The following is a 17592-nucleotide window of genomic DNA, read 5'->3' as shown; positions in this document are numbered from 1 at the left end:
TGGGGGAATTGCCATGCAATGGAAACACAAGCCGGTAAAATGAAAATAGTATTATATCCCCAGTCTATGGGGACCAAGAAATAACATGATGAGACCCTCACTCTTCCCACTCTGAAGACAGCAAGCGACACAAAACAAATATAGATTTTTTTTTTTTCAAATGTATTTATTTATTGCACTTAAAATAAACAAACAAAATTCTCAAATGAGGAAAATAATAGACAGTATGATTAGTTGATACAAAAAGAAGGATATCTTTTGAACAAAATGTGCTGGAGAAGCCAATTACTGTAAGCCAAGAGGGGCTTGTCAAGTGGCTCTCTTAACAATTGTAGTTCAAGTGACACATTTTTGGTATAAGTGCAACATAAACAAAATTATTTGGGGAGACATATTAAGAGAGATTTGAAGCTCCTTAGAAAAATACATTTACATTTAAATCCTAACCAGAAAGTAGTAAATAAAGGTGGTCAAAAACTGTTACTGATCAATTATACAATATGGGGAAACACATCATTAACCTTAAAAGATTGTTTTAGGGTTGTATGAAACAAACTACGCTCAGAATCACAGTAGAGGAATGGTGCACTCCCTGTGCAAACACTAAACAAAGGTATGTTTTAATTAATTTACAAAAAACTTTCTTTCTCAAAATTCAAAGTATTGCAATACAGAAAAGTTATTTACTACTCATAACTAACGTTTCCAAAGTGCCCAGTGTACTGTGGGGGTCCAAAATTTGCACTAATGGTATGTTAACACCTGTCTCCTGGAATATCTTATTCTGCAGAGTCATTGCCAACATTGAGTCAATACCCAGATCACACAGAGCTGAGTCCTCTTCCAGCTCATCTACTCTAACATTGCTGATGTTGCTGACAATTTCTTTCACACTTTCCTGTGTAGATGACAAAGACTGAATCACAGATTCATTACTCACATCATCTTTTAGCTCAATTTCCACTAAAGCTGACAGTCGCTCTCTGAGAGATGCATTCTGTGAAAGTACATGCATGTTCAGATTTTTGAAGTTAAACTTGCAAATGACTTGTTGTGGTCTGTTTATCAGAAGACAATTTTCAAGTGCTTTTTGAACGTCACATACATCCAATATCATCATCCCTTTGGCCTCCAGGAACTGTTGAAAATGGTTTCTGTTTAACAAGAGACCAAGGTTTAAAGGACCCCAGTTAATGGACTGTCCAGCAAGGCCCAGATTTCTCCGGTAATGACAGAATGTGTCAAGGAAAGAATTGGCTGCTGCATAGTTACATTGTGAGGCATTGCCAATGAATGATGAGATGGAGGAGTAGCACACAAAGTAATCCAGGTTATTGTGAAGTGTTGCATAGTGAAGGTTTAGAGCCCCACTAACTTTGGGTTGCAGAACCTTTTCGAAAAGGGACCGATCAAGGGTATCTATCAACCCATCATGCAATACAGCAGCACTATGAAACACTCCTTTGATCAGACAAGAGGGGAACATTTGTTCAATCTTTGAGATTGCACTGACTACCTGCTTAGACACAGAAACGTCACATTGGACATTCATGATTGTCACTCTGTGTCTTCTTTGCAGGCATTCCATTTGAAACTGCAGTTCATCAATCAAAGTTCTTCTGGACAGTGTTACGATACAACCCCCACCATTGCTGGCAATGAACTTTACCGTCTCAAGTCCTAAGCCAGACAGCCCTCCAGTGACAATGTACACACTGTTTTGTTTAAAGAGTTGACCAGGCCTTGTAAGCAAGTGGATTTCAGACACTGGGCAATCAGAATCTCTTAGAACAACTTGCTTTACAGTCTTTGTTTTAAAGTAGGAATCAGAATCTGCGTTCGTCTGAAGCTCTTTTGTGCCAGACACCTGAATAGTCTCCCTTTTCAGAGGTAGAGATGCTGTATCAAAGCCTAATGATAGAAGCCAGCAAGAGATATTCCTGGTTTCTTCTTGCAGATTGGCTTTCTGGAGTACTTTAGTTACATCCAATGTATGCACATGCATGTGTTCACTCTTCAATACAAGCATGTCTGTTGAGAGTGAGCATGACACTTGATTGCTACTTACAAAAATAGCATGTCTACCTTGAACATCAATTTCAAACAGCTGCTTCCAAGAGTCGTCAAATGGGGGAAGGAAAACAAATGCAAGATGTTGGTCAAAATGGAAAGAATTTCTTCCTAAGAGTGGCAAAGAGGAAACATTCCAGCCTGACCTGCTTGCTGTCATAGCCAAAACTTTTGTCAGAGCGGAGGCAGTGTTGGAGGAGATAATCACCAGCTTTCTTGGCTGTTGTTTTACTTTTGACAGCATTCTCTGCAGAATCTCCCATGCCAGTATGAAGAAAGACACACATGGCGTCTCTCTCAGAAATGGTAGTCTCTTTATACTGTAGCACACTGCTTCAGGAATTATAATCTTTGCAGTGGCAGCAACTGGATAACAAGAAGCGACGTGATCTCCAACTTTAAGGCTATTAACATGTTTCCCAACAGCTGTGACAGTTCCATGAAAATCTAAAGCAAGTAGCTTGTGATTATGTGATGTTTGCTTGTTCCAATATATTGTCTTGCCACAGTTTAAATGTGAGGTGGTGACAGGAAAATAATCCGATGAATGCACACATACATTTGTAAGATGAATCTCAACTGACTTCTCTTGGATAGGACTTTCATTTTTGTCACATGGAATAGCAGACAACTGAGACATTCTGTATGGATCAGTTGTCTGCACAACAAAGTTGCTGTGATAATCTGAAAGCAGCATATCCTCTGCACACAAATCCCCATCCGTTGCAAGTGTTCGCGTTATTCTTGTTGTTGACCAATTCCCTTTGCTAATCATGACCTCTTGCTGTTTGCAGGTGTTAATTACGTGGACCAGTGATTGAATGTCTTCACTGGCTAAAGAAGCAACATCAATCAACTGAAAAGAGAGACCTGTAATCTCTGCTGCACATGCCCTTGTCATACCAGACAGCACAAAACCAGCACTGACGTGGTCCACATTTGTGTCTGTCGATCTATAGGTGATCACCTGTACAGAGTAGTTGTGTTTGCTCTCCTTCAAGGCCAAAACAATCTGTTGAAATAACTCACAGCAAGTCACCAAGCAGTTCATTATCTTCTCAGAAGACAAGTGACTAAGGTCTTCTACACCCCAAATGAAGAGAACATTTTCCAAACCCAGATTAGTGTCAAGTAAGTGGAAAACCACATTTCTAACTTGGTCTGCTGTCCAATGTTGCCTGCTTTCCACAAATATTGACTCTGAATGTATGTATGGCCTGAGTCCTTTAGCAATTCCAAGTTTGTCTTGGAAAACTATTGCCTTCATTTGGTGATTTTGCAAGTTTGTCTCACCTGGAACTGCAACAATTTCATTGTGGAAGAACCATGACTGAACAACATTTGAGCAGTTACCCAAAAAGGATATCCTCAACCCTTTAAGTTCCACCAGTACTTCACCATCTGGGGTGGAAAAGCTACCACATACATCAAGAAAACCTTGAGTCTCTTGAGTGGCTCGTAAATACATAACCATTTCTTGCTGTAGTGGTCCTGATATAACTACACTGCCAATGGCTGAAGGGAATCCTTGTTTAGCTGCTAGCCGTCCAATAGCCACAACAGCAGTCATTTGCAAGAAATAGTCTAATAGCACAGGGTGAATGTAATACTCATGAAGGTGCCGTAGGAGTTCACCTGGGACTTTAATTGCTGTCACAGCTTCCTTGAATTCATCTCCAAAATGCACATCGTCAAGCTGCTTAAAGAGAGGCCCATATTCAAATCCTGCTTGAGAGAGCATTGAATACATCTCTTCTCTCTTCATGATTAATTTGCACCTTTGGAAGATCATACCAAGACAAATGGTTGGTTCTTCTAACGATGGTTGGCAATCTGTAAATCTGTATGTGCCTGAGGCATGTGTTGCGACTGAAGACTGAATTTTAAATGAAGCCTCGTTCTTTTCTCGCTCCAGTGTCACTTTCAACTGATGACAGTTTGAGGTCAGTGTAAACACATTCTCAAATCTTACGCTGAGCTGGAGGACAGAGACAGGTTTTATTGGGCTTAAAGTGGCCAACACTGAAGCGTAAGCTAGTTCGACATACAAAGCGCCTGGCACAATGGGAACACCATTGTTTTTATGCTCCCAAAGATAGGGGGCAGTCTCTAGGGACAGATTGCACATGTACTCTTTGCTACCCTGCTTTATTTGGGTTATAATTACATGGGGGAAGAAATCCCATGATTCTTCTCCTTTACGCATAGCTTCAAAATCCAATTCCCTTTTTGTATTGTGAAATTGATAGACTGGAAAAGCAGTGGGAAGTAACTCACAACCGTTGTAAATGTGATGCCAGTCCACATTGACGCCCAGTTCAAACAGTTTTGCCACAGTTGACAAAATTGTGTCATAATCTCTTTCTGGCTGGACAGAAGGAAGAACTATGGTGTTAGTTCCCAAAATCTCCTGCATGTACCTTTGGAGAGCCCTACGTGGTCCAATCTCCACAAAGACCACATTTCTTTTTGATTGCTTGTCTTTTGTGATGGCATGCAGTGTTTGTTCAAATAAAACAGGCTCTCGGATGTTCCTTGCCCAGTACCTGCCAGTTATGAAGTCCCCAGTTAAAGAACCACCTCCAGTCACAGTTGAATAAAGCCTGCACACCTTGCTTTTGGCAGTCAAGGTATCAATACTTTTCTCAATGTCTTTAAGAATAGGATCCATCATATGGCTGTGGTATGCTGCTGGAACATCTAACTCATAGAGGAAGATATTTTCATCTTCAAACAGAGTCTTCAACTTCTGATGGAGGATGTCTATAGCATCTGACTCCCCTGACAGAGTGCAGGACTCGGGGCTGTTGAATGCTGCAACACAAATTTTCCCAGAAAAAGCCAGCAGGTTATCTAAAACCTTTTCGACAATCACATTACTAACAACAAGCATCTTCCCTGCTCTAACCTTGGTCTGAAGAGCACTGCGATGGTACAACACTTTTACAGCATCATCAAGAGACAAAAGACCAGAACAGTGAGCTGCAGCAACCTCGCCAACAGAGTGTCCAAACATGGCATCAGGTCTGATACCCCAGTGTTTAAGGAGAGCGGCAATGCCAACCTGAATTGCAAACAGAAGAGGCTGTACAACATCTGGCATCCTGAAGTCATCATTTGCATAATCACCAGAAAACCACTGACTGATGCTGATACTTTTATGATGCTGGAAGAGATGATCAATTTCCATGATTTTATCTCGGAAAACAGGACACTCTCTCAGGAGTTCCCTGCACATGCCCCTATAGGCAACTCCATTTCCACAAAACACAAAGACCAACTGGATATCAGACATTGTTGACTCAACTTTTGTTTTCAATGCAGATGTCAACTGATGTTCCAAATCTGAGAGGGAAGATGGAAGAAAGGCCTTCCTGTATTTGTGTCTAGAGTGACTCCTACCACATGCTGAAGTGTATGACAGGGCCTGTAGGTCAACTTTTTGATCTCTGCAAAGCCTCTGTTGGGTGTCTGCGATGGTAAGACTACATGATGCCGCAGAGGCTGCAGATATTACAAAGAGTGTTGGGCAGCTTTTTGTGAGCATAGTGGGTAAGTGGGTGTGTTTATACTCTTGCAAAATCACATGTGCATTTGTGCCCCCAAACCCAAAGCTGTTGATTCCAGCCAGCCTGTCCAATGAGCCTTTTGTCTCCCATTTTTCAGCTTTAGATGGAATACTTATTCCCAGAGCTTCGAAATCTATACTTGCACTTTCTTTTGAGAAGAAAACTGTTGGAACAATGCTCTTGTGTTTCATCATTAAGAGTACCTTAATAAGTCCTGCCATCCCCGATGCTGATTCTGTGTGACCAATGTTACCTTTCACAGAGCCAACCCAGAGTGTCTCTGAACCAGGAGGTTTAGCCTTGGCGATGACTTTTGAGATGCTTTCTGCTTCTATGGGGTCTCCTACTGGCGTTCCAGTCCCATGTGCCTCTATGTACTGGACATTTGTGAGATCAGATTCTGAGTAGATTTTTCGTAGGAGTTCTTCTTGTTGTGACATGGAGGGTTTGGTGATTGGAATTACTGAGCGTCCATCTTGATTGACTGCTGTTTTGCGGATGATCCCCCATATTTTGTTGCAGTCTTTTATAGCCTTTAGAATAAAAAGTCATCCCTTTAGCACACTATATCCGATATAAACTGTTCTAAGGACATGAAATACTGAAAGGAAAAACAATAATTACTTAAAATACTTACATTTTTCAGAGGTTTTAGGAGAACTACGCCACAGCCCTCCCCTCTGCCATAACCATCTGCTCTGCTGGAGAAAGGTTTACTGGTTCCCTCAGGAGAGATCATGTTGGCCTTGCTGAGAGCAATGAACACTCTCGGCTCAATTATACAGCTCACACCTCCACACAGAGCCATGTCACAGTCTCCTGTTTAAACAAAAGAGGGATATGAAACATAGAACAATTATATTTGAAGCTAACTTTTAGGCATAACATTTGTAGGTGCAGGGGAACGAAATACCTTGTTTTATAGCCTGGCAGGCTAAATGCACAGCCACCAAAGATGAAGAACAGGCACTGTCGATGGCTAAAGAAGGGCCAGTGAGATTAAATGTGAAGGAAACTCTATTGGCGGCCATACTCATCGCTGTCCCAGTACCATTGTAGTGGTTTATTGTAGTAGAACGGTTACCTCTGAGCATCTCATAATCCCTGTTCATAAGACCTGAAACACCATCATAAAGACAGACTTTGTTGAAAATGTTGTTACTTGAAATTGAAATGGGCTTGATCATTAATAGTATAACAGAAAATTTTGAGTTACCTGTGTAAACCCCAGTTCTGCTACCACTAATGCTTTCCATTGCTATTCCTGCATCTTCTAATGCCCTGTATGTACACTGCAGAAGGAGTTTTTGTTGAGGGTCCATAAAATCAGCCTCTGCCTCAGTAATGCCAAAGAACCTATGGTCAAACTCATTAAACCTAGAATAAAACAAACAAAGAACCATCAAAATTTAAACAGCTTCCAAAAGAAAGAGTTGATCTCAGTAAATGTGAAAAATACTGACCCTTTAATCAGAGCTGCCTTCATTGTCTGTGTCTTTCCTGGTTTGTTTTCATCAGGGTCATACCAAAAATTGGTGTCGAACCTCTCTTTTGGGATTTCTACAGCACAGTTCTGTCCTTCCAAAAGAACCCTCCAGAAGTTGTCCAACCCCTCACCTAAATAAATATACCATAGAACAGTCAACTTTAAAAAGACTATATTGACACAGAGAAATTCAGAATACCAGGGATAGTATGAAAGATGAGTCTTACCTCCTGGGAAATTGCATCCAATTCCAATAACAGCTATACCGTCCTCGTCATCCTCCATTGTTCCTCTGAGATGGTCGAGATTTACTCTGCACTTTATTCCAAATGCAGAGCAATGACTTGGCTCTGTGAATTTAAAGGCTATCCTTACTGAGATGAGAGAGCTAGTGCTTCTGAAACTCTCAACTTTTATAATCTTTGAGCCAGAGATCTGTGAGAAGAGACAAGCGGACACAACAATGCCCTGGCTTGTTGCATCACAGTTGTCTTCTTCTGGGACTAAATACGCTAATTATATGTTAAGAGCATTCGAGAGCAGCACTCAATAACCCTGTTCTTGTTTCCAAAATAACAATAGGACAAGTGTTACACTCTAATAACCTTCAACTGCTCCTTGATTTTAACCTCTGGCCAAATTACAGCAAAATTGATTAAATGCTCTTTACTGCTAATGTTTTCTAGAAATCAGCCTCCTTCCATTTGATTTTATTTCATTATTTATTTAACCATGTTGGTCCCATTGAGATTAAAGATCTCTTTTTCAATGAAGACCTGGCTAAGACAGGCAGCAGCAAACACACAAAGCTATAGACGGAAATAGAACGACAGACAAAATTCAATTTCAAATTTGTTGGATTAAAATAGAACCACGAGTGAGTCAAATCTGGGAGTCAGTTGTTCAAGCAATAGAGCTAAAACATTGGCATTGAATAGAATCTGCTTTCATATCTTTCATTATACATTTAAAAAAAATGTAAGGACCTTAAATCCATGAGTTTTAAGTCAGTCTGCAAAGACCTCCAGGCTGAGGGTGAAGAATACCCAAAGGCCCTTTTCCCAATTTCTGTTCAGACATTTGGGACTATACAATGTTAAAGTATTGTAGGTATCAACATGTCTGTATTTCTGACTATTTGGAGCCACATTTTTCAGACTTTTGCATGTTTTATTGTTTGTATTGATTTGTCAATAGTGAGAGAAATGAAGACGCTGTATTTGAAAGTCTCACTTTAGGATTTCATCAGTTACATATCATACAACACATTTTATGAGTAAAAGAAACCTTTATTTCAGCTTCAAAGACTTTCGTCTGCAGAAACAGACAAAAGCACAAAGTCAACCCTTAAACACGCTCAATGACATATATACATAGATTTACCCTCACTGATCTGTTACAGATGAGCTTAGAATTCCACATGAAGGCCTATCACTAGCTTCAGAGAACAAAAAGAGAAAACATCTTTGGGCACTTAAATAAATAAGAACACACACAATAGAAAGCATAGGTGGATGTAACTGAGAGAGACAATTTAGAGGACCAAGTGGACTCAACAGAGGTATCAACTGGACTCTGCTACAGCGAAATGGTACATTCTGGATTGAGGTACTTTAAGGTCCTACGAGTCTGGACAAAGATCAGACACACAAATATAGTCATCTCACCTTAATTAACTGGGATCCGTATTAAAATTCATTACCAGTCATACGTGATTGTGATGTATTTAAAACTATTGCAGGAGTCTTTTTCTTCTGTCTTGAAAAGACCTCGATGAAATCGCAGATATTTGCAACCTGTACACAAATCATCCACTTGAACTGTGAAGTGCTTTCAAACTGCTGTGAAAATAAAACTTTTCCACAGAAAATGGGGAAGAAAAAAAGAAAGAAAAAAAAGTATAGAAGGGTTTAACTTAAGTCATTTCAGCGCCGTCTTCATACTAATAAAAAGGATACAACCAAATGAAATACAAGGCCTCCAAAAGGCCTGTGCACGATTGCACAGTGTCCTGTATATATGTACAAGAGTCTAAAATATCTACTGAGGTATGTCCAGTGATTTACCCTCCAGCACCTTTTGGATCTCTTTGGCATCCAGAGTTTCATATTGGAGCAAAGCATCAGCTAGCGTCTTATGCTCCTTACTGTAGGTTTTGAGGAGGTTTTTAGCCCGGTCATAGGAGTCCTGGCAGGAGGAGAAAGATTGGCGAATTAGAAATTGATAAAGAGATTTTATGAATTATGTCTGGTGAGAACAGTTTACTTATATTAAATTACAAAGTAAATTTGTAACAAACTTCACCTTTAGTAAAGTCCTGACTTCCTGTTCGATAGCAGCTTGTGTTTCGGGGCTCTGCTTGGTCACATCACCGTAGGTCATGACACCGAGCTGCGACAAAACCAGAAATGACAGAAATTAGTTTGACTGAAAAACAGAGCTCATCGATAATACGGAAACACTTAATTATATAAAGTTAAAAAAAAGTTAACCCCAGTTTAAGATAGTGTTGTAGTACAAGAATATTGGTTTTTTTTTAAGGTCTCAGTCTTATCTAGGATTCAAAATAATTTTGACTCGGAGCACTCTGGTATGACTCGGCTAGTCTTGACTACAACACTGTTTATTTAATAGAAACTGACTACGGTAGTTTAAAGGATCACAGTTATTACTCATCAACCACTGAAACATATTATACCTTGTCACTCATTCCGAACCTGGTCACCATCATTTTGGCTATTTTAGTCGCTCCATCAAAGTCACTGGATGCTCCTAAAACAGGAAAAAAAACAGATTTAAGACAAAGTCTTTAAAATCACCAATATAACAGACTTTTTAAAGGCGGTAGTAGTTGAGGTGATCACTATTGTAAGATTGGACTAGTAGAGAGAGAATCATTGGATAAAAAAATGGCATGCAATAGTTGTCAAGTTAACAAGTTTTAAAAAGACCAAAATGTGCTTATAATTGGGAGTTATTGTTGTGAGTGTACCATATGGGTGGAACATGTTGATCCTAACAGCACATCTAGTTCGAATTGATTTTTGATAACATTTAGTTTCTGTTCTCACACTCACCAGTGGTGATGTAGTCGTCTCCAAAGATGAGCTCCTCTGCTACTCGACCGCCCATGCTGACGTCCATCTGAGCCAGCAGCTGGGCTCTGGTCTCGCTCCAGCGGTCGTTTTCGGGGAGCATGGACACCTGGAAAGAGACGACAGCAGTATGAAACGCTTTCAATTCCTCTAGAAGGGAACACGGGCAGAACTGGTTTGGAGTCCGGGACATAAGGAGAAGCTCACATGGCCGAGTGTTGGACCCCTGGGCATGATAGTGGCCTTATTGATTGGCATTGCATCTTTGGTGAAATAGGCGACAATTGCGTGGCCCGACTCGTGGTAGGCTGTGATGGTTTTGTTCTTCTTGTCGATGTCCACACTCTTCCTCTCAGGGCCTGGTGTGAAAAGGATTTGAAGGGATTAACATTAAAAAACGAAACCCTCATTCCTTCCTTGCGTGTGTATCCAGGTAATGGTTCTCATGTGATGCAGAGTCAAACAGTGTGTACTCACCCATGAGGATCTTGTCCTTAGCGAACTCCAGGTCCTTCAATGTGACCATTTCTTTCTCGTCCACGGCTGCCTTCAGGGCTGCCTGGTTGACCAGGTTCTCGAGCTCTGCCCCCGAGAAGCCCACTGTGCCCCGGGCAATGATCTCTGCTTCTACAGCTGTGACAGAACAAACACAAAGGCTTCCTTATAGAGTCGACCCGTTGTAAAGAGACAATATGCTGACTTTTCTTTGGAAGGTAAACAAAGGTATCCTCTGATGGATTTACTGTTTTTTTTTAAAAATAGTTTCAGTTAACGAGGTTGGCTAATGTTTCAGCAAAATGTGCATCATTTTCCTCAGCTCTGATTTAAAAAAGATAGAAAATGACAGAAATCCCTTAAGCAAGAAAAGTATCTTGAAAGAGTTTGCTCTATGGGGCGCTGATGGCGAGTGGTTAGCTCCTTTCACAAGTCATTCTCCACATATTCCCCGATTTGCTGCTCTGTCCAAGTTTCTGTCTTAGTTAAGGCGAACACTCAATAAATCTATTTTAATTCCAATCTAATCTGTTTTTTTAAAGAGAAAGATTTGCTCTTTGATAAAACCAAAAATATCTTGAATATTTCCCACTGAGACCTACCCGGGTCCACTTTGATCTTGGAAAGGTACCAGTTGAGAATTTCGGTGCGTCCTTTCACGTCTGGACGAGGGACTGTCACCTGCATGTCGAACCGTCCTGGCCTTACAAGAGCGCTGAAAGTCGAAGCAAAGTAGCAATGACTAACAGTTACACTCCTGAAAAACTCCTGAGATTTCCCAGAGGAGCTGTATATATATACTGTTTACATTATACATCCCGGAGTGTCTCCTGCCAGACCCCGAGTTCTTTGTCTGCAGCAAGTCTGAGCGAGCCAATGTGAGAACATCAGAGAATGTTGCTATAATTATTACAGCAACATAAAAATCAGTGTCAAATTCTCAAATCACTCCCCTTTATGCTTTAGACAGCTTGTGATATTAGCTGGAGGTTTGTTTTAATCGTTGATCGAGTGGTGTTGGATAACTTTGCTGTCATTATAGCGTCGTATATACGACTACGTTACTTCTACTCCTGCTTCGTTTAGGTCACGTCTTAACACAGGAAGCAAAAAGCCGAATTAGCTCTCGCTCTGAGGAGCGCATGTGAACACTCAGGCCAGGAGAATCTCCTGCTGAAATGACCTCGATACTTTCAGGAGTGTTTATGTGAAAACAGAAGCACAAAGATGTACTTCTGTTACAAGACTCAACTGAACAGCTTTAAACCCTGTAGTCAGTGTCAAACCTCTGGTTTCTGTGCTTGTTGTGTCCAAAAAAGTATCACAGTATTCACATTGAATAGTTAGAACATTTTCTACTGGGGCACAAAAACTCAAAATGTTTGTTTTCTCGCTGCACAGCACATTTTAATTAACTTCTCATTAATCTATGTAAACAACAAAAAACTTCCTGTTCCACTTTAAGCTGCTTTTCATATTTAGCTGATCTAAAAACAAGTCAGTAGTTCATTTATATTCAGAGTGTTTGTTTTGTTTTTTGTGTCTGTGGAATGATTCAAACACAGAAACTAGGACGAGGCTAAAGGTTCAAACAGGCCTGAGGCATCAGACCGGAGACAACGTTTACAGAGCAGGAAATAAACACTGTATCATTAACTAGATCCACATACTGTCAACTTCAACTCAAACTCGGCACATTTTAAAGTAGCTGTTACTTCTTTTTAAAGCCTCTGGGATAAAAGAAAGGGGAAACATACTTATCCAAAGCCTCGGCAAAGTTTGTAGCACCGACGACAATGACGCCTTCGTTTGGTTTAAACCTGTACAAGACCAAAACATGAAAATGGATCAGTCAATCTATTTCTATTTGTGAAGAACAAATGTTATCTTCAGACACTTCAGAAAAGAGCGCTCACTCTTTATTACCGTAAATTCCGGACTATAAGCCGCTACTTTTTTCTCACACTTCGAGCACTGCGGCTTCTACTCCGGTGCGGCTAATGCATGGATTTTTTATGGGGGACAATGAGCTTCTGCCGCAAAAACATTTGACTTCGTCACGTCGGATCTTAATATCAGTCATTTTGCGCTTCATGCACGCACCCTCATGATGGAAAACACACGGAGAAATACATATGATGCAGCTTTCAAGTTAAAGGCGATCGACCTGGCTGTCAAAGAAGCTAACAGAGCTGCTGCACGTTAAGATGACACTGACAGCGACAACAGAGACTGAGGAAGTGAGTAATGAAGTCATTCTGAGGCAGTGAATGGATGGACTTTTTCTTGTGAAATATATTACGGTCATCTTTTTCTTCAGCCGTGTTACAGACACCGTCGGCTAGGCTTCGTATTGTAACGGTTCATGTTGTAAAGTCAGTAGTTGATAATGTGTTCATAATTCCGATTATGTGGAGAGTCAGTGAATGCACCAGCGAGAACGTGTTGAGTGGCTGTATGAGAGAACGCTGGGTGAGAGAGTTGGATTGTTACGGCAAGTTATGTGTTGCTCTCTGCTGTAAACGGCGTCGTCACGGCCGACAGTGATCGGGTTATTAAGTTATTATTTGAACGCTCTCGTCGTCCTTTAACGTCCGTACGGACGCTACAGTATTTGCGGATGTTACCGGTAGCCTACGTCTGTGTAAATAGCTCTTGTTATAGCGTGGACACCTGCGGCTTATAATCAAGTGCGGCTTATATATGTACAAATACATTTATTTACTTATTTTTAGCCGGTGCGGCTTATATCCAGGTGCGCTCAATAGTACGGAATTTACGGTATATCATCTACAAAGACCCAACATTAATCCATCATGAGCAAGAACTTCCTGTGTGAGGCAGAAACCTCCAGCAGAACATTTTCACACCCTGCAGTCTGAAAAAAAATAAAAATAAATCAAAGCTGGAAAACTGACCCGTCCATTTCAGCCAGCAGCTGGTTGATGGTTTGTCTGGAGTAGGGATGCATAGGAGACTCAATCCTCTTTCCACCTACACTGTCCAACTCATCGATGAAGATCACAGCGGGAGCATTCGCTTTGGCCTCTTCTGCAAAACACGATACAAAAAAGAAAAAAAACAAAATCAAAATGGTTGTTTTATTGGCGACATTTTCATCTGGTTCTTCTTTTTTTTTTTTTTTTTTACATCAAGCACACTTACTGAAAAGGTTCCTGATTCTGCTCGCGCCTACACCCACAAACATCTCATCAAACTCGGATCCGGAGGCGTAGTAGAAAGGTACATCAGCCTCCCCAGCTATAGCGCGTGCTAACAGAGTCTTTCCTGTGCCCGGAGGACCGACAAGGAGGATCCCTGAGAAGGTCGAACAGGAGACATTCGTTTTTGAACATTTAGATTAACGAGTACAATAATTAAAAAAAAGGAAACGGGCAAAGCACAGGAAATAATAATATACCTTTGGGCAGTTTTCCCCCCAGGACGGTAAACTTCTGGGGGTTCCTGAGAAACTCAACAACTTCTTGCAGTTCATTCTTGGCCTCCTCCACTCCTTTCACATGCTCAAACGTCACATTCTTCATCTGGATGGGGTCGACAGCTGAGTCGAGACCAGACGTGGTGCGGAACCTCACTGTGAAAAACAAAACAAAAAAATTACTTTTTCTAATATTTCCAAATGTGTCCCAAAGGCAGACAACATAACTGCTGTTTGAGCATGCAGAGATGTACATAAAAATGTGTTCTACCTTTCTATATTACCTGTAACTGGCATACATATGGTATAAATTGTTATGCAGCAGAACAATCAATCACACTCTACATGCACACTGCAGGAGATCTTGCTTCTATCTTAGAAGCAAGAACCAGTGCTGTTAGGTTTATACCCAGAGGTAACGCACACTTTGTTGACAATAACCAGCCTCGTTAGACTGTCAGGGTGCATGAAGAGTTGTGAGATGACTTGCATGCATAGGAGAGAATAAAAACGGGAACAAACCAGCATCAGAAAAGGAGCCTTTACCGGAGAAAAATGGGGTTCTTGACAAGCCATAAATACCCAGAAGAAGGAGGATCACCAGGATCAACCTGGTTCTCTTCAGCGAGTCTGTCGAAAAAAGAGAAGAAATAAACTCCATGTGTTTTGACTCAGCGATACCATCTAAAAAAAAACAAATGACAAGCATCCCAACATGCCTTGTGTTCTCTGAGTGAAAGCCTGAGACCTCATGAAGCCCTCGGCGAAACCAGTCTTGAAAGACTCCTGCTGGTTCTCTGGAAGGTTCTTTTGTTTCATCACCTGGTCCAGTGAGTGTGCCTCTGGTCCCTTTTCCCTCTGAAGCAATCCCTGCAAGGAAAAAAACAACAAAGTAAGCATAAGTGGATAAGATTCAAAATGTGTGCTGTAAAAATCAGAGTGCGCAGAATGAACACCTGACCTTCATGAAGGCTGGTATGTATGGCTCAGACTCCACAGGGCCATCATAGTCAGTCGCCGCTCGTCTGGTCTTTGTTCTAAATGTCTTAAAACCTCGACTCTGGACTAAAACTTAAAAGAGAAACATGAAAAAAAATGACCCTCACATTTACACTCAGGCTACGTAAAAACAGCAGGGTTAGTATTCTGTGTCACATTCCTACCAGGCAAAAATTGTAGCTCTGAGCAGATGTCTCTAAGAGGACTGTGGTGTTGTCTGTGGAATATCTGAGAGCCCAAACCTCCCGACCTTCTGTGTGTAAACCCTGTCAGAGAAAAGAAAGAAAGAAAGAAAAAAAAAAAAAAAAAAAAAAAAAAAGCATCGAAAGGTCAGTTTTGCTTACCCTGAATTGCAAATTTGAAAAATGTCTTTACTTCCAGAACAAAACCAAGACCAGACATCTTTCAATGAAGTACGCTGACCGATTTCTGAAGATGACGCTAAAGCTCACCATGCTTGTTGTGAAAGAAGCTGTTTGCAGAAACATAACTTGTCCTCCATGCAGAGGGGACAGTGGGAGGCTCCTCTGTTCCCGATGTAGGGAGCAACCTCCTCACCAGCTCATCGAGCTGACTCGCCCTGACCTCCGACAGGCCGAGATCCCTCAGACTCACGCTGGGCTGGAAGAGGTCAACAACACACAATGAAGACCATTGATATTTCAAATGACATTAGGATTCTTACAGCCCTTGAAAATATACTTGGCATTATATTTTATCACAAACACATGCAAGTCAAAATAGGAGCTCTGAAATAGATATGATGCTTATGCATTGTGCACCCGCCGTATCTGGGTGTGCATCTCACCTCTTTGAGGAATGAACTGTGGTCTGGAGCGATGTCCTTGTGCAAGGCGTGGATTGAAGCTGTGGCTGAGCTCTTCAGAGAGTGGAGGGCATTGATGAGCTGGCTGAGGGGCAGCACCATCTTCCAAAAAACACCAATAAGAGGAGGGTGAATAATCATCATCTCTCATCATCACATGGTGACAAACACAACATTACCCTAGTTTATGTACCATATACTTAGAAAGGGCACTGATATAAAGACGTGTACAGTAAGTCTCTGGTCTAGAGGAGTGTTATGTCAGTGCTCCTCCAGCTGACTCCACATAGAGCAGTTCGTCCCTCACACGTCTCGTGTATGCCGAGTTATGTAACCTCAGCTTTTTTCTAAATTAAGTAAGCTTCGAGTTCAGTAACTTTAATGCATATTCTCACAGTTAAGCATTTTACAGATGTCGCACGTGCAGAGCTTTACACGGCTAAAACGATACAACGTGACGTCAGCACGGGTTGTTCATTATGACAGACTATTCACTTGTTAGCATGCTAACATTAGCCGAGCAAATGTGTCATTGACCGCTAGACAAAAATATTGCCAACAACATGACTTTAAATATCTACAGAACTCATCCCGTATGGATTTAACCTCTAAAACAACTTGTCAAGACAAGCACGAATGTACAGTTAAAGGACAAAGAAAGTGTCAGAGGATAGCTACATTTAAAAAAAAAAATGCTACCCAGTCGGCTTACCTGCTGAGGCTGAAATGAAAACATTTTTTGCCGGATGATATTTAAAAATAAATAAATAATAATAGTCAGGGAACCGGAGGGTTTTTAGTATGAGGAGGGGTTCCCTCTGTGTTACTGCTCCGATGATACCTCCCTAAGGCGGCGTGTGCTCTTGTTTTTCCCTGTTACACAACTTTCAGGCTTAGCTAACAACAGCAAATGGATTCTTCTCCGGCTTCTTCTTCGGAGGTCAAGTTGACTACAAAATTACGTCACGACAAATTACTACCGGGTTCAGCTTGTGCTACGTCACCAATGCCGTTTAGAGGAGAGTGACGTAAACCCAGGCTCTGCGTAAACCTATGTCTATGATGTAAACGACCCTTCAAAATTCTTGTTATTTGGATTCCTGGCCCTTGTTGTTTTTATCTTTCGTTGCTACAGTTTGTTGTCTGCTCTTGTTTTTTTTTTTGATACGTTTGATTTTAAATTATTATAATCCCCCTGTAGTCTTGATTCATCTTTTGAATTAATTTGTTCTATCCTGCTGTTGTTTGTTGATCCTTTAACGAGTTTGTATTACCATTTTGTACATGTTAAATTGCCCTTAAAGACGGTAAAACAATTATGTAAACTACCCGTTTGATGAAATTAGACTAACAGTCCTTCAATAATATATGGTTTTAAATTAAACTTTATTTTTTTTTCTGCCTGTAGTTAGAAAACAAGCTTTGTTAAGATATGTGCATTTTAAAAAATATATATTTTCTTCTCATAATTATCCTCACTGCCTGATCAAAACTAAAACTATAAAATTACGAATATAATTTCTTTATCGTTTTTTGACATACTACAAAATCTACGTTACAATTTAGTACACTACAAAAGTGATTTACAAATAATTTACAGAAAGATGGAAACG

The 17592-nt window shown here is 40.7% G+C and overlaps 2 protein-coding genes across 3 annotated transcripts; both read right to left on the bottom strand.

Moving 5' to 3' along the window:
• Nucleotides 1-235: 235 nt before the first annotated feature.
• pks1 (polyketide synthase 1) lies at nt 236-7410 on the bottom strand (the record flags this gene model as incomplete). Its single annotated transcript, XM_079360771.1, has 6 exons — nt 236-6172; nt 6277-6458; nt 6553-6756; nt 6856-7016; nt 7103-7256; nt 7353-7410. The coding sequence occupies 6 exons, from the start codon at nt 7408-7410 to the stop codon at nt 680-682; spliced, it is 6252 nt and encodes a 2083-aa protein (XP_079216897.1). The 3' UTR covers nt 236-679.
• Nucleotides 7411-8393: 983 nt separating this feature from the next.
• On the bottom strand, nt 8394-16971 carry LOC306835418 (ATP-dependent zinc metalloprotease YME1L1-like). Of its 2 annotated transcripts, none has more exons than XM_079361922.1 (18): nt 16692-16971; nt 15962-16081; nt 15606-15774; nt 15318-15419; nt 15116-15225; nt 14874-15024; nt 14677-14784; nt 14137-14310; nt 13881-14033; nt 13634-13766; nt 12473-12535; nt 11318-11430; nt 10698-10853; nt 10428-10579; nt 10203-10329; nt 9824-9897; nt 9430-9516; nt 8394-9312 (listed from the first exon to the last, which is right to left on the bottom strand). In XM_079361922.1, the coding sequence occupies exons 1-18, from the start codon at nt 16713-16715 to the stop codon at nt 9166-9168; spliced, it is 2163 nt and encodes a 720-aa protein (XP_079218048.1). In that variant the 5' UTR covers nt 16716-16971; the 3' UTR covers nt 8394-9165. The 2 variants fall into 2 exon arrangements, with proteins under 2 accessions (XP_079218048.1, XP_079218049.1); XM_079361923.1 differs by having other exon boundaries at nt 14701-14784.
• Between the last annotated feature and the right edge of the window lie 621 nt (nt 16972-17592).

This window comes from Symphodus melops (genome assembly GCF_947650265.1).
Source record: "Symphodus melops genome assembly, chromosome: 14".
Classification (NCBI taxonomy): domain Eukaryota; kingdom Metazoa; phylum Chordata; class Actinopteri; order Labriformes; family Labridae; genus Symphodus; species Symphodus melops.
This window is presented reverse-complemented; position numbering and strand designations above follow the sequence as displayed.

Coding starts and splice junctions, on each gene's coding strand:
- LOC306835418 (XM_079361922.1), bottom strand. CDS start 16,715: ATGTTTTCATTTCAGCCTCAGCAG. Junction 15,226..15,317: donor AGAGCTACAATTTTTGCCTG/GTAGGAATGTGA, acceptor TTCTCTTTTAAG/TTTTAGTCCAGAGTCGAGGT. Junction 10,330..10,427: donor GGGGTCCAACACTCGGCCAT/GTGAGCTTCTCC, acceptor GTCTCTTTCCAG/GTGTCCATGCTCCCCGAAAA.